Raw genomic sequence first — 16822 nt, forward strand, 5'->3', positions numbered from 1 at the left:
GTCGTTTGCTTAATAAAACAATGTGACTTCAAAACAATCTAAAACCTACTACTCATAATTTGAATCTGTTGATGAAAATATTTTCTGTTTGGTCCCTCAGCGGTAAAAGAAGCCAACTCGTCTTCGATGAGCATGAAGTATTCCATTACGGAGTTGTTCTACGCGAAGCAGGGAGACGCTGCCTTGCAACGGGCTCTGGGCATCCTGCAGCAGCAGGACGGCTGGCAGACTGAGATCCAGAAAGTAAGTTATACCTGCCGCACGTGGGCCATAAGAGAATCGCTGTGCTCTATTCCGGCTGTTTACGTAAAGGAGGGAAAGGACTGCTAGAACAGCAGCTGCGTTTGTTTAGTGGACAGTCAGTTGTGCAGGTGACAGTACTAGAGGATCAGGCCCCGATATAGTAGATGCTAACTCTAGTACTTGCAAGCTGGTGCAACACTGGTTAAAATTCACAGATTAGCTATTTGGTGCAAAAAAATTGACACAAATATAGGGCTGAGTAGTGAGTATCGTGAACACCAAATCCTGTATTTCACATGCAAAGAAGCTGTAGTAGGATGGGGATGGTGCAAACACTAAGACGTCTTCACCTAAAGCCATTTCTTCTACAATATCACGACCTGCTTAGCGTGAACCCTCACACAAGCTACACCAGATGCGAACAAGGAACACACAGAACACTACATGGTTTTCTCACAAGGAAGATGTAGCATCCACATGAAACATTTTGCATGGCTTCCCCTTGGACGGTTGTCCTCGGGTTGAAATGTGTCCTGGCGGGTGTAACTCCAGTATATAAATCTAATGGAAGGCACTGCTGCCTTGCACGAAAGACTGACTGTGCCGTATACTGGTGACTCTCAATGTAGATGGTGGTGTGCATTTTTTTTTATCTCTCACGATACAAAGCGATACTGATTTTCACAGAGGTGTCTGTGAATTTTAATACATCTGGACCTCTATTTCGAATACCGAATAAACCAATGGATACTACAAAAAGAGAAACAGGCAGAAATATTTTTTTTCCAAACTACGTTCTAGGCGTTCGAGGACGTCATGGCCTCGAGAACGCGAATGTAAAGGCCAGTATTTAGTTCCAGTCGACCAATTTATTTGTGAGTCCACAATGAAGTATTTCAACAACAAATGCTGTACATCGCAATAGAGTCACGATAATGACAATATAATATGTCATTGACAATTGGCGAGGGCTTGGGTGGATACATTGATTTTGCCAAATAACAGAACCATGCATACAATTATCATATACACAGGAAGAGAATTATGGATTTTGAACTTGTTATTCACACATTACCTTCGCTGTGTACTTAAATGTTTAACATTTTCAGAGCGAGTATTTTAGAGGAGTTTGGGAAAATAAACAAAAGCCTTAGCAGACTGTGAACACGCTGTAATCTAGAGAAATCCTAAAGTATGATACCAAGTAACCTCTTGTGTTGATCTTATGATTCTAGGAATGGTTTAAACACGCCTGACAAATTCGTTATGTAGCTAGCCACAGCATAGTACTTATCTCCTCTCTAAATGACAATCTTCATTGTGCGGTTAATGAAGGTCATTTTTTTGGTTAACCGCTGGGTGGCAGTAATAGTGCGGATAACCACAATATTCAAATTCGACCAGAACGAAGAATAATGTGTTTTTTTTACATTTGTTTATATTTACATATGCGGCATTTGTATGGCGCAAATCTAGCCGAAATACACCCGACTCTGTGAATGGTTGAACACCGTATTAGGAAGCTCTGCAGACTTCAAATTGAGAAGCGCCTTACTGAAATGAACATTGTTTAAAAGTGAAGGTGATTTTTTTTATAATTTCTCCATTAATACATTATTTTACTAACGACCACTCTTACACACTGATTCTAATTGAAGAGCGTGAGAATAGTAGCATAGGAGTCCTTATTGAGTGGTTTACGGCCGGATAATATTTGGTTTGGGTATAAAAAGAAAGCAGAATTCATCCAGCTATATAGTTCTGTACCCTGCGCGCACCTTTTTCACAGCAGTGCCTTTTTGCTGGCCACTGTGCCCAATGGATTAACCCCCCCAAAAAAAACCAGAATGAGAATTGTGATGCAGGATCGAAAGGTGTGGGGACAGAGAGGGTGAGGACAGCAGGGTAATGAAAGAGCTGTGTCCCCAAGGCCTGTTCTACACGTAGTCGGTCTTTACTCTGTCCGTCCTGGTTGCAGGGACATTGCGTCTGCGGCCCCGATGGACAGAAGGCCACCATATTTAGCGATCATCACCCACCCAATGGTGGTCGCTGTACCTTAAGAGGAATAGCCGTCATGGTGGTTCTTAAGGCACTGCAGAGGTCGCACATCAAACTCTTAGTTTTACAAAACAAACTCTGAAAGCAGCGTTTGTTACTGAAAAACAAAAAAGTAATGACTTGGAGGTTTTCTGACAAGGTATGAGGGTCATGTTTCCTTTTTCTGTTTGAGACCATCGGATTTTTCTTGGCAGTGAGGGATAGAAAAATACAAATAAACCACTAGAACAGGACTGGGGAGTGTTTAAATACCAAACATGTAAGTACTCCCAAATGAAAGACTTCACCACCAAGTTATTGGAGTCTGGTTGGCAAAATGCTTACAAGAGAATTTCACTTTTTTAGGGAAAAGTCCTCAGCTGCCCTTAGGAGAGAAGCTTCATCATAGGGTTCCACCTCACACCATTCACTTTGGTTATCATGTGGCGTACTGCTCTCCACTAGCAGGGAAACTCTTTTCATGGGTGTTTCCTAGGTTAATTCAGCAAAGGAATTAATTTCCATTAAATATAAAAGGATGTAAACACTGATCCCAGTAATTCCCACCCCATTCAACCCCTGGTTATGTTTCATTTTGGCACTGTAATTATACCTTAAGCAGTAGAAGCAGCTTTTTTTCTATCGCTGTATGTCTTAAAATGTAATTTTGTCTACTGTGGGCAGTTAGAAATGGGGTTTCTGGTTGGCTAGGGTATGCACCCAAGGAACTCACCACTCTAGTCAGGGAGAGTAAGTTACACATCATAGATAACCTGAGCTCACCCCCTGGTAGCTTAGCACAGAGCAGTCAGGCTTAACCTCAGAGGACATGTGTAAAGCATTTGTGCAACACACTTCCACCAGGGACACAATAAATATGCCACAAAAGAGACTCCACACAGGATTATGTATAAAAAAGATGTATCTATGTTGTGAATATATATATCTTAGACCAAAAGCGTCATAAATGTTGCACAGAGATTTATATATGATTCAGTATTTAAGAGATGTAAGGCAAAACGTCACACAAGATCAGTAACCATCCTGGTCATCAATTATACCAGGTTCTAGAAATCAAGTACCTACATCATCACAAGATACCTCATTCGTGGTGATCTGCCACCAGGCGTGGATTAGAGGAACACCTGCACACTTACTACCTTGATTATGGTAATTTGCAGACTCAGGGAAGATTAAGGCGATAACGATATACTCTCAATATTTTGCACGTTTTAGGGGCATTTAAAATTGTGTAGGTACATGCTGTGCTTTACTTGCACCAATGAACCACTGCCCGAGATACAGCAGTTCCTCAATCACCTCAGCAACTCGAGCACTCGGTTGCATGTGGCCCGATCTCCCAGAATAACAGGGGAAAGGCCCAAGACCAGCAAGAGACCTTGCCGGATCCCTTGGTCTCAGGGAGCTCCTACTCGGTGTCTCATACCTTTAGAAAAAGCTGTGCCACCTGCGAAGGAGCGCAAGGTCATGCTATCCCTTCCGTAGACTCCTAATGTCCACAATCAAGTCCCCATGTGGTCTTGGCCATGTGTTATAGTAGAAATTTCCAGCAGAGTTGACACGGGGTATCCGGCAGAGACCCGCGCTGACTGAATGAAGGCAGGCAGCTACAAGAGCGACCCTCTCCCCATACTGTGGCATCCTCATTGAAGGGGCCCTCACTGGAGGGGTTTAAGTTGGCCAACGAGGATATCCTGAAGGGAGGAGTTGGTGCCACTGGACGGTACAGCTCTCCACCAGGTTGTCTGTCGCGGTTCCCTTGGCTGAGGGATTTAGGGGGGGTTCGTGCTGTATATGTAAAAATGATTTGCTGCTGCAAGCTGGGAAAATGAAGCATAAAGCACTCACCACACGCTAAACCGTGAAGCAAATCGACAATATAACGCACTTGCCAGTGCTCTGGCTATGAACTGCACTTCCCAAGCACAGGCATGACAGAAAAAGATAGACTTGAAGGATGAAGCGCACACACTCAGCACTTTGGCGAAAAGTGCTCACCAGGCGTTACATGTAAAGGGATGATCCAAAGTTCTCACCATGTGCTGATTGTAGAAGAGGCCAAGGAGCTGCAAACAGTGCTTCCCCACATGCTGGGCTTCTTGGGAGGCACTTGAGGGGCAAAAAGGGGGCAGGCAGGCATCTTACACATAAGAATATGTCTGACCCTTTTACATACAAAGCTCTCCCCCATAGGGCTATCTAGGGCCTGCATTAGGGTGACGTAGGTGTAGTGAAAAGGGAGTTTAGTCCTTGGCAAGTAGTTTGACTTGCCAAGTCAATGTTGCAGTAAACTGTACACGGAGGCGCTACAGTGGCTGGCCTGAGACAAATTTTGAAGGTTACTTCTGTGGGTGGCGCAATCTGTGCTGCAGGCCCACTAGTAACATTTAACTGACAGGCCCTGGGTATACATAGTACACCATTATACAACAGACTTACAAGTAAATTAAATATGCCAAACGGGTGTAAGCTAGTCATACCAAGTTTCAGGGGAGAGAGCACATGCACTTTAGCACTGATTAGCAGTGGTGAAGTGCCCAGAGTGCTAGAGCCAACAAAAGGAGGGTCAGAAAACTAGGAGGAGAAAGGAAAAAGGTTTGAGGATAACCCTGCTGAAAGGGCCATTTCCAACATGGGCATGTGGGCAGCACGAGCTGCCCGTTTATGCTAGTACTACATTTCAAATACAGATCTATGCTGTGAAATAGACCCAATTATGATGTTTTACAGTGCGCATCTGGCCAGAACATTGATGACCATGTCCTCCTAATTTAATAAATGCAATTTAAGACACCTTGAAGTAGATAAAGCTGCCAGAGAGGACACCTCAAACAGTCTGGAAGGTGGCGAGCTCTCGCTCTTTTAGCTTTGTTTGAGCTGTAAAAGAGGTACCTGTTTGAGACTGGCAAGGAGGAGCATCACCACAGGAGGGGTCCTGCACAATGCAGGTTCACAAGCACGTTCAGATTTAGAGATGCAAATACAGAAGCTGCCCACTTGATGTTAAACAGCCCTGAATTTGTGAATAAAAACCGTGTTGGGGTCTTGTAGTGGTAATATGGCATTGATAGTTATTTCTTTCATAAATGCTATTTCAAAGTGCTCATGGATTAGAAGCCAATGAGAATATTATTTGCCCAAGATCAAGCAGTTTGTTAAAGGCGGAGACTCGAGTCTGCAAAACACACATGTTCTGACTCGAAAGGATGTACATTCACCACGATTCTGCATGTTGAGAAACATACCATGAGACTGGGCACTGTTGCCCTCCCCAGCTAATATCCAGTGCAGTTTTGAGTTTAACCATAGACTTACTAGCATCTCTCAGACTGATTTTAAATGGTCTTAATTTTGTCAAAGGAAGGAGAAGATTAATACGTTTTAAAAGTGATTGTCAAAGAGCGTGGGCCCTGCAGAGATTAAGAATGTTTTATTTATTTCCAGCGAATTTAGGTAAAGTGATAAATCCAATATTAAATATCAAGTATCCTAGTTCTATCGCTATAACATGACCACTGGAAGACGTGTAGTTCCATTATCTGCCCATCCATGTGACTTGGCCAACTTTTAAGCTTTCAAGCAGAGGATATTGTATAACACGCCTGTTGGACCTGGCTTTTTACCAGGGACATCCCCAAACTTTTTGCCTCCTTCCTCCTATTTTTTCTGACCTGTTGTTGTTGGCTTTTGACCTCTGAGCACTTTACCACTGCTAACCAGTGCTAAAGTGCATATGCTCTCTGTGTAAATTGTACTATTGATTGGTTTATCCATGATTGACTATTTAATTTACCTGTAAGTCCCTATTAGAGTGCACTACATGTGCCTAGGGCATGTAGATTAAATGCTACTAGTGGGCCTGCAGCACTGGTTGTGCCACCCACCTCAGTAGCCCCTTAACCTTGTCTCAGGCCTGCCATTGCAAGGCCTGTGTGTGCAGTTTCACTGCCACTTCGACTTGGCATTTAAAAGTACTTGCCAAGCCTAGAACTCCCCTTTTTCTACATATAAGTCATCCCTAATGTGTGCCCTAGGTAACCCCTAGAGCAGGGTGCTGTGTAGGTAAAAGGCAGGACATGTACCTGTGTAGTTATATGTCCCGGTAGTGTAAAACTCCTAAATTCGTTTTTACACTACTGTGAGGCCTGCTCCCTTCATAGGCTAACATCGGGGCTGCCCTCATACACTGTTGAAGTGGCAGCTGCTGATCTGAAAGGAGCAGGAAGGTCATATTTAGTATGGCCAGAATGGTAATACAAAATCCTGCTGACTGGTGAAGTCGGATTTAATATTACTATTCTAGAAATGCCACTTTTAGAAAGTGAGCATTTCTTTGCACTAAAATCTTGTTGTGCCCTTCAATCCACGTCTGGCTAGGTTTAGTTGACAGCTCCTTGTGCATTCACTCAGACACACCCCAAACACAGGGTACTCAGCCTCACTTGCATACATCTGCATTTTGAATGGGTCTTCCTGGGCTGGGAGGGTGGAGGGCCTGCCCTCACACAAAGGACTGCCACACCCCCTACTGGGACTCTGGCAGACAGGATTGAGCTGAAAGGGAACTTGGTGCATTTCTTAGAGACTCTTTGAAGTCACCCCCACTTCAAAGGCACAACTTAGTATAAAACAGGGCCTCTGCCCTACCTCATCAGACACTTGCTGGAGAAGAAACCTGAACCAGAAACTACATCCTGCCAAGAAGAACTGCCTGGCTGCTCAAAGGACTCACCTGTCTGCTTTCTCCAAAGGACTGCTGTCTTGCTGTTGCCCTGCTGCCTTGCTGAACTCTTGTCTGGCTGTGAAAGTGCTCTCCAAGGGCTTGGATAGAGCTTGCCTCCTGTTCCTTGAAGTCTCAGGACCAAAAAGACTTCTTCCTTTCACGTGGACACTCCGTGCGCCGAAAATTTCGACGCACAGCTTGTTTCGCGGCGAGAAAAACGCCGCACACCGACGCTGATCAACGCGACGCCCTCGGGACGATCGAGACTTCGACGCACAACCTCGCAAGGACAAAGCCGCCCGACTTCCAAGGAGAAATCGACGCGACGCCTACCGTGAGTGCGAAACTTTGACGCACGGCCTCGCAAGGACAACGCCGCCCGACTTCCAAGGAGAAATCGACGCGACGCCTGCCGTGAGACCAAAATTTCGACGCACGGCCTCGCAAGGACAACGCCGCCCGACTTCCAAGGAGAAATCGACGCGACGCCTACCGTGAGATCGAAACTTCGACGCGCAGCCCCGCAGAACGACGCGCAGCCGGAAAATAAGCAGGAGAATCCACGCACAGACCCGGGACATCTGGTAATCCTCGCGATCCACAAAAAGAGACTGTCTGCGCGCCGGAAAACGACGCCCGACTTCCCCGCGTGGAAAAGAACGACGCAAGTCTGTGTGTGCTGAGCGGAAAACGACGCACACACCCCTTTTTCCACGCATCTCTTCTCCTGTGGCCCTCTGAGGAGATTTCCCACCAGAAACCAGGTACTCTGTGCTTGAAAGACACTTTATTGCTTTTTAAAGACTTAAAGACTCTTAATATCACTTTTCAGTGATATCTTTACAAATTCGTATTGCAACTTTGATCGTTTTGACCTACAATTATCCAGATAAATATTCTATATTTTTCTAAACACTGTGTGGTGTATTTTTGTGGTGTTATACTATGGTGTTGTATGATTTATTGCACAAATGCTTTACACATTGCCTTCTAAGTTAAGCCTGACTGCTCGTGCCAAGCTACCGGAGGGTGAGCACAGGCTGATTTTGGATTGTGTGTGACTTACCCTGACTAGAGTGAGGGCTTTTGCTTGGACAGGGGGTAACCTGACTGCCAACCAAAAACCCCATTTCTAACATTGGTGATCAGCGGTGAGGATAGGACTTGTGTTTGTGCAGTGACATACAGTAGCTAAGTATTTCACTACCTACCCACAGTGGAAGGTCAACTTGATTTTTCATCTTTTTTGGCTTTGGTTCTCTGATGTCCTCCTGGATATACTATTGATATTTTGGACTTTGGATTTTGGTTTTTGCTAGTAAGATCTTATCAGAATGGGATTGCTTACCAACTCATGCTTTGTTCGTACTGACCACCTCACTAAGGCTGACCTAAGGAAGCTTTGCAGACAATGGGGCCTTCCTGTAGCAAGGAGATCTACTAAAGCGGAGATGCTCCATCACTACATAGTCTGGGGGGAGGAAAGATGGGCAGAGAGAGAGGCAGCAAGAAACCAAATAACTAAGTACCCCTCAGATGAGGAGGAAGACTACTCAGATGAGGAGGAGGGCTACTCAGAGTTGGACAGTGACCCAGAAATAGATGAATGGCTCCGAAGTCAAAGGCGACAGGAGCAACAATTAGAGGAGTATCTTGCAGAGGTTGAGGCAAAAAGACTTTTAGCCCTGGAAGAAGAAAAGATTGCAGCTCAAGAGCTGAGCGGTAAAGAGCTGAAACTGGAGGCCGGAAGGGCTGAGTCCAGTTCAGATGGTGGCAGCAAAAATCTTGCATCTAGTACTGCTGAAGAAGGGCACAAGCCCAGAGATGTGGTGCCCAACTTGAAGAAGGGAGTTGACACACCCCAGGTAGTTCAAGGGTATGAGGTAGTTCCCGTTATGCACAGGGTCCCTGAGAAGGATTGGGGAACTGGCACAGGGAGTCATATTCCTACTGGGGGGAGGGACACTTTACTGACTCTAGCAGAGAGTGACAGAGAAAAGGGTTCCCCCCTGGTGGACGTCCTGGATATAGAGTGTAGAGACATCCCAGAAGAGTATGGGTTGAGTGTCAGGGACAGGCAGATACTGTCTCACCAGTCTCAAGAGGGTGACATAGAGTGCTTTTCCAAGGCTGAGTTACTGGGTGGTTGGGTGAAGGGTACTGTGGTTAATACATGTGAAGGGCAGAGTGAGGTAATTGCTGGAGAGCATATGTCTAGTCCTTATTTTCCAGAGCTACGCCAACACCAGGTGGAGTGTGAGTTCTCTGACCCAAGGGAACTTACAGTGGAGGCAGACTTTTGGGTGAGTACCAGAGAGTCTGAAGAGGCATTTGGGGGTGCTCCTGAAGGGAGTGGTCTAGGTGGTTCCCGACCAAGTGTGGTGGGAGAGGATTGTAGTGTCCCAGGTAGGTCTCAGAGCCTAACCTGTACCGTAGGGCCACCTTTTGAGGGAAGCCCCGCAGTGTCAGAAGAACTTGGGGGGATGACTGTAGACAGCATCCCAACAGTTCTGGTGTCTGGCAGTACCACTCCTAGTGAGGGGGTGCAGAAGTCCAGACATAGGGTTGAGAGGGGGTGGCAGACCCCAGTGGAGGATCTTGAAAGTCAGGTGTCAGCTCTGAGAGCAGAGCCCCCCAGGAATGACCCAGGTGAGACCGTTTCTGGTTTGGGGGAAACCCAGACTCTGCCGGATGGGCAGAGGTCGGGAGACCTGCGCCAACCAGACTCTTGTGTGGCCCTTGGGGACGGCGTGTCCCTTGTGGGGGGTGAGAGGGCCCCCCAGGAAGTCCTGGCATGCCAGGCAAAGATTCAACCTCAGGGTGGTGACTCTGGGTTGGATAACCGGGTTCAGAGGTTAAACTTTGACCTGGTGGGGGGTAGATGTGCCCCCCAGAAAGTCCTGGAATGCCAGGCAATGGCTCAACCTCAGGGTGGTGACTCTGGGTTGGCTTACCAGGTGAAGAGGTCAAACTCTGACCTGGTGGGGGGTAGGTGTGCCCCCCAGAAAGTCCTGGCGTGCCAGGCAGTTGTCCAACCTCAGGGTGTCGACTCTGGGTTGGATGGCCAGGTTCAGAGGTTAAACTCTGACCTGGTGGGAGGTAGGTGTGCCTCCCAGAAAGTCCTGGGATGCCAGGCAATTGCCCAACCTCAGGGTGGTGACTCTGGGTTGGCTAACCCGGTTCAGAGGTCAAACTCTGACCTGGTGGGGGGTAGGTTTGCCCCCCAGAAAGTCCTGGTATACCAGGCAATGGTTCAACCTCAGGGTGGTGACCCTGGGTTGGAGAACCAGGCTCAGAGGTTAAACTCTGACCTGGTGGGAGGTAGGTGTGCCTCCCTGAAAGTCCTGGCCTGCCAGGCAATGGTTCAACCTCAGGGTGGTGACTCTGGGTTGGATATCCAGGTTCAGAGGTTAAACTCTGACCTGGTGGGGGGTAGGTGTGCCCCCCAGAAAGTCCTGGCGTGCCAGGCAATTGTTCAACCTCAGGGTGGTGACTCTGGGTTGGATACCCAGGTTCAGAGGTTAAACTCTGACCTGGTGGGGGGTAGGTGTGCCTCCCAAGAAGCCCTGCTGTGCCAGGCAATTGTCCAACCTCAGGGTGTTGACTCTGGGTTGGATGACCAGGTTCAGAGGTTAAACTCTGACCTGGTGGGGGGTAGGTGTGCCCCCCAGAAAGTCCTGGCGTGCCAGGCAATTGCCCAACCTCAGGGTGGTGACCCTGGGTTGGAGAACCAGGCTCAGAGGTTAAACTCTGACCTGGTGGGAGGTAGGTGTGCCTCCCAGAAAGCCCTGGTGCGCCAGGCAATTGTTCAACTTCAGGGTGGTGACTCTGAGTTGAATGGCCCAGTTCAGAGGTTAAACTCTGACCTGGTGGAGGGTCAGTGTGCCCTCCAGGAAGTCCTGGCGTGCCAGGCAATTGTTCAACTTCAGGGTGGCGACTCTGAGTTGAATGGTCAGGTGCAGAGGTTAAACTCTGACCTGGTGGGGGGTAGGTGTGCCTCCCAGAAAGTCCTGGTTTGCCAGGCAGTGATCCAGTCTGAGGGTACAGACCCTGGGCTGGAAGACCAGGTTCAGGGTGTCCCCCCGGACCTGGAGAGAGGGGCTACTGATAACAGTGCCCCTACCCTATTGTCTTCTGAGGAGGCCACTCCTAGTTGGAGAGTGCTGGACCCCAGAAGAGAGGGCAGGGGGAGGGAAGCCTCACCCCGGGCCCTAGTCCAACCTGAAGGTACAGACCCCAGGTTGGAGGGCCAGTTGCAGGTTAACAGCCCTGCACTGGTGGAGGAATGGTACAGGGCGACTTCTATAAGCACCCTGACCATGGTGGACTCTGGGGGTACCGCTCCAGGAGGGAGGGTACAGAGCCCCAGAGGGGAGGACCAGGTTCAGGCTGTCATCCCTGACCTGGTGGAAGGGAGAGTGGTTAAAGGGTGCCCAGCACCTGGGGCTACCGCCCCCCACTCTCCACAGCCACAGTGGTGGGAGAGCTTTGAGAGGCCTGGGGCCTGGCTCTCATCCCTGACAACTGTCAGTAACCACAGTGGCTTGCTGTCCGGGTGGACAGAGTTATCCCTGGGGAGGGGACAAGTGTCACACCCCGGGGATAGAATGGGTAACCCCACTGTGTTGGTCCTGGTGGTACTATCCTGCTCCTGGGATACATCTGTGAGCAATGTCAGGTTAGGTGCTGCACAGATGGGATCCGCAGGAAAGGAGAAAGGTTCCCCATGGATGGGCTTAGTGGGCCCTGAGAGTATGGACAGAGGGATCCAATTGGAGTCAGGAAGGCGAAGAACTGGAGCATGCCCCTGCTGTTGTGGGCCTGGGTCCTTGTTCTGTCGCCTCAAACAGGGAAGTACATCAGGATAGTGATTGTTCTCCCCTGGCTTTAGGCTGGTAGGGGGTCATGTTGGACCTGGCTTTTTACCAGGGACATCCCCAAACTTTTTGCCTCCTTCCTCCTATTTTTTCTGACCTGTTGTTGTTGGCTTTTGACCTCTGAGCACTTTACCACTGCTAACCAGTGCTAAAGTGCATATGCTCTCTGTGTAAATTGTACTATTGATTGGTTTATCCATGATTGACTATTTAATTTACCTGTAAGTCCCTATTAGAGTGCACTACATGTGCCTAGGGCATGTAGATTAAATGCTACTAGTGGGCCTGCAGCACTGGTTGTGCCACCCACCTCAGTAGCCCCTTAACCTTGTCTCAGGCCTGCCATTGCAAGGCCTGTGTGTGCAGTTTCACTGCCACTTCGACTTGGCATTTAAAAGTACTTGCCAAGCCTAGAACACCCCTTTTTCTACATATAAGTCATCCCTAATGTGTGCCCTAGGTAACCCCTAGAGCAGGGTGCTGTGTAGGTAAAAGGCAGGACATGTACCTGTGTAGTTATATGTCCCGGTAGTGTAAAACTCCTAAATTCGTTTTTACACTACTGTGAGGCCTGCTCCCTTCATAGGCTAACATTGGGGCTGCCCTCATACACTGTTGAAGTGGCAGCTGCTGATCTGAAAGGAGCAGGAAGGTCATATTTAGTATGGCCAGAATGGTAATACAAAATCCTGCTGACTGGTGAAGTCGGATTTAATATTACTATTCTAGAAATGCCACTTTTAGAAAGTGAGCATTTCTTTGCACTAAAATCTTGTTGTGCCCTTCAATCCACGTCTGGCTAGGTTTAGTTGACAGCTCCTTGTGCATTCACTCAGACACACCCCAAACACAGGGTACTCAGCCTCACTTGCATACATCTGCATTTTGAATGGGTCTTCCTGGGCTGGGAGGGTGGAGGGCCTGCCCTCACACAAAGGACTGCCACACCCCCTACTGGGACTCTGGCAGACAGGATTGAGCTGAAAGGGAACTTGGTGCATTTCTTAGAGACTCTTTGAAGTCACCCCCACTTCAAAGGCACAACTTAGTATAAAACAGGGCCTCTGCCCTACCTCATCAGACACTTGCTGGAGAAGAAACCTGAACCAGAAACTACATCCTGCCAAGAAGAACTGCCTGGCTGCTCAAAGGACTCACCTGTCTGCTTTCTCCAAAGGACTGCTGTCTTGCTGTTGCCCTGCTGCCTTGCTGAACTCTTGTCTGGCTGTGAAAGTGCTCTCCAAGGGCTTGGATAGAGCTTGCCTCCTGTTCCTTGAAGTCTCAGGACCAAAAAGACTTCTTCCTTTCACGTGGACACTCCGTGCGCCGAAAATTTCGACGCACAGCTTGTTTCGCGGCGAGAAAAACGCCGCACACCGACGCTGATCAACGCGACGCCCTCGGGACGATCGAGACTTCGACGCACAACCTTGCAAGGACAAAGCCGCCCGACTTCCAAGGAGAAATCGACGCGACGCCTACCGTGAGTGCGAAACTTTGACGCACGGCCTCGCAAGGACAACGCCGCCCGACTTCCAAGGAGAAATCGACGCGACGCCTGCCGTGAGACCAAAATTTCGACGCACGGCCTCGCAAGGACAACGCCGCCCGACTTCCAAGGAGAAATCGACGCGACGCCTACCGTGAGATTGAAACTTCGACGCGCAGCCCCGCAGAACGACGCGCAGCCGGAAAATAAGCAGGAGAATCCACGCACAGACCCGGGACATCTGGTAATCCTCGCGATCCACAAAAAGAGACTGTCTGCGCGCCGGAAAACGACGCCCGACTTCCCCGCGTGGAAAAGAACGACGCAAGTCTGTGTGTGCTGAGCGGAAAACGACGCACACACCCCTTTTTCCACGCATCTCTTCTCCTGTGGCCCTCTGAGGAGATTTCCCACCAGAAACCAGGTACTCTGTGCTTGAAAGACACTTTATTGCTTTTTAAAGACTTAAAGACTCTTAATATCACTTTTCAGTGATATCTTTACAAATTCGTATTGCAACTTTGATCGTTTTGACCTACAATTATCCAGATAAATATTCTATATTTTTCTAAACACTGTGTGGTGTATTTTTGTGGTGTTATACTATGGTGTTGTATGATTTATTGCACAAATGCTTTACACATTGCCTTCTAAGTTAAGCCTGACTGCTCGTGCCAAGCTACCGGAGGGTGAGCACAGGCTGATTTTGGATTGTGTGTGACTTACCCTGACTAGAGTGAGGGCTTTTGCTTGGACAGGGGGTAACCTGACTGCCAACCAAAAACCCCATTTCTAACAACGCCCTACGTGTATTGGGTCAGTTTCTATGCCCCACTAGTTTCATACAAGAGGAACAGACATGATTAGATTGCCAGGCCTTTCTTGGGGTTCTGCGGCAGTTGGTCGATACCAGTCAGTATCTGCAATTAATACTAATACTTGCCTTTGGTGTTTCAAGGTTTAATATTAGTTTTTACCATTTGTAGAACAGAGTTATTCATTTTTCAAACTTGTCTTTTATAAGTGGCAATGGTAAGCAGTGAAGACTTACACCAGGAGGTGAGAAAGAGATTGGAGCAGAGTAATCAACTCGGTATTCAAATAAAAAAAAAAAACATTATTTCATAATTCATATTTTCATACTTTAAAATGGTTTGATTTAGAGATTTGGATTCTGGAATAAAATCTAAAAAATGTGCTTTCCGACTCTTAGTTCCCACACTTTCTAACAAATTTCTTCTCATGAATCTGAATGTGCAATGTCCAGCAAAGTGATAATGGAAAGTCCTCTATGATCTCTAAGAGCGACATCACATCATTAATACCCATTTCTGCAAGACAATCGTTATGCTCTGTCTCCCATTATTGCTTATCCAAAGTGAGTCATACTGGAAGAAACAGAGCCTCCACGCACCACACTTGGGGATTGTATCATGTAAAATGGACCAAGGTCCCTGTATGTGCAGGGCACATCCTTACTGGCTGCCATCAACACCTAACTATGTCTGTGCTCTATATTACAAAAAATTATCTTCCCATTGTCAGTGTGAACCCATCTCTGTCTAGAGGACAGCACAGCAGTGTAACATGGACCAGTGGTTTACAGTCATGTGCATTGTGTGACCGATACTGCTTGCTGTGAGAGGCCTAGGTGACCCTGATGACACTAGTGGGCACTCCAGAGAGACACACTCAGAGGGCGAAGTAAACCTATGCCACTAGCTAGGTGGTGCACAGATAGTGGGCCTCCCGTGATTCCCGTTTATAATACAGAGGTGCTCCACGGTTTAAAAAACATAGGCGCAATCGCCTGATCCGCCCACCCGGGCGGTCTTTTATAGAGCCCGCCTGGCACTGCACACATCTTAAAATCTCAGCCTGTTAAATTGTGCAAAAGAAAACTGCCATATAAGTTAAGAACCTAAACACATTCCGGATGGAATGGGGAATATTGTGAATGCCCATGTGTACACGTTATTTTTTAATATACTTTTCATTTATTTCTCTTAAAGCACAGCAAATATAAACCGTACTTGATGGATGAAAATGTAATTAGAAACAAATTAAAGTAGAAAAAATCAATAAAATAATAACCACTTGTAAAAGTAATACAGAACAAGACTACGACCCTTCGTGGGAGGATCGAGGGAATGAAAAGCTAAGCTTGAAAATGCAATAGCATTGCTAACATAGAACTGCAGGAGAATACAGTTGGATGAATAAACGTGCCAAATCACTTAGCGATGGCATGTAAACACGTGCAGCACTGCAGCAGTAATAGTTTTATCTTGCTTGTGGCAGTGTTACTTCTCAAAAGCATTTTTTAATTTAATTCCCGCCTTCCCATTCTTCAAACAGTAATTCATTGACTGCTCTACGTCTAGCCAACGAAATGTGTATTAATCCTTTTGTACATCTTTGTGACTGCCAGCAACACTTCTCTTTGAGGGGTATCAGATCTAAATAAAACAATATACCTACTCTTGGCGACCATTATTGCTGCAAATATGACTGTTCTTTACAACACAGACACACAGAAACACACACATGCACATACAAAGACGCACATAAACACTCAGGCATATATATATATGTGCACACACATATAGAAACGCACAAACACATAGACAGACACACACATCCATAAACACACACTCGGACACGCAGGTTCAGAAACACACACACATAAAAAACACACACGCGTGCACACACACACACACACGAGTACATGATTGTCTTCACATTCATCTGGGCACGCAGAATTTGCAAGAGCAAACACTTCACAGTTCAGTCATTTTTCAGCTTAGTTTTGCTTCTGCAGAGAAACCATCACAAATGAGGGTGCCAGGTAAGACATTGGCAGCATTGTGATAATGACAGTTCAGGAATAAGGAAGGCTGAAGAAGAAATGGTACTCAAAAGCATCCCTTCTTTAGAAATATATATTCTTAAATCTGATCCAAAAAAAACGAAAAATGTGAGCAGCGAGATTGCGGTCGACCACTTGTACGTGCAGATTCTTCTTGAGGTGCCACGTTCAAGCAAAGCACCCAGTCTAAGTGACCCCTGTTCTAGTGGCATCCAGGGTGTAGAAGAGGCTTCTGCTAACAGTTCAACACTAACACATACAGAAGGTTCATAGAAAGAAAGGGCACTTTGTTATGACGAGTCCGTTGACTCTGTGGCCTCCATCGAGAACTCTTCCTCCAGCCAACACCTCCTTCAGCAGTCAGGCTCATACTGAACTCCATGGCAGAAGCATTGTCAGACGTCACTTGCGAGGATGGCATGCACATATAAATACAAATAAAATACCTCATCCTTTTTAAAGTGGTAGTAGCATGACTGCAGAATATCGATTACCTCCATATTTATAGTTAAGTATAGATTTAGTATTCTTAACTCCATGTCTTTGTACCTTGGTGAGAT

At 47.0% G+C, this 16822-nt stretch overlaps 1 protein-coding gene across 1 annotated transcript in view; it reads left to right on the forward strand.

The window, feature by feature from the left end:
- Positions 1-16822, forward strand: part of LOC138301759 (steroidogenic acute regulatory protein, mitochondrial-like) — a 41258-nt gene that overhangs the window by 6814 nt on the left and 17622 nt on the right. The window contains exon 3 of the mRNA XM_069242268.1: positions 101-243. Within this exon, the coding sequence (XP_069098369.1) occupies positions 101-243 (143 nt within the window). The remainder of the gene's footprint in view (positions 1-100; positions 244-16822) is intronic.

This window comes from Pleurodeles waltl, chromosome 6 (assembly GCF_031143425.1).
Source record: "Pleurodeles waltl isolate 20211129_DDA chromosome 6, aPleWal1.hap1.20221129, whole genome shotgun sequence".
NCBI lineage: Eukaryota > Metazoa > Chordata > Amphibia > Caudata > Salamandridae > Pleurodeles > Pleurodeles waltl.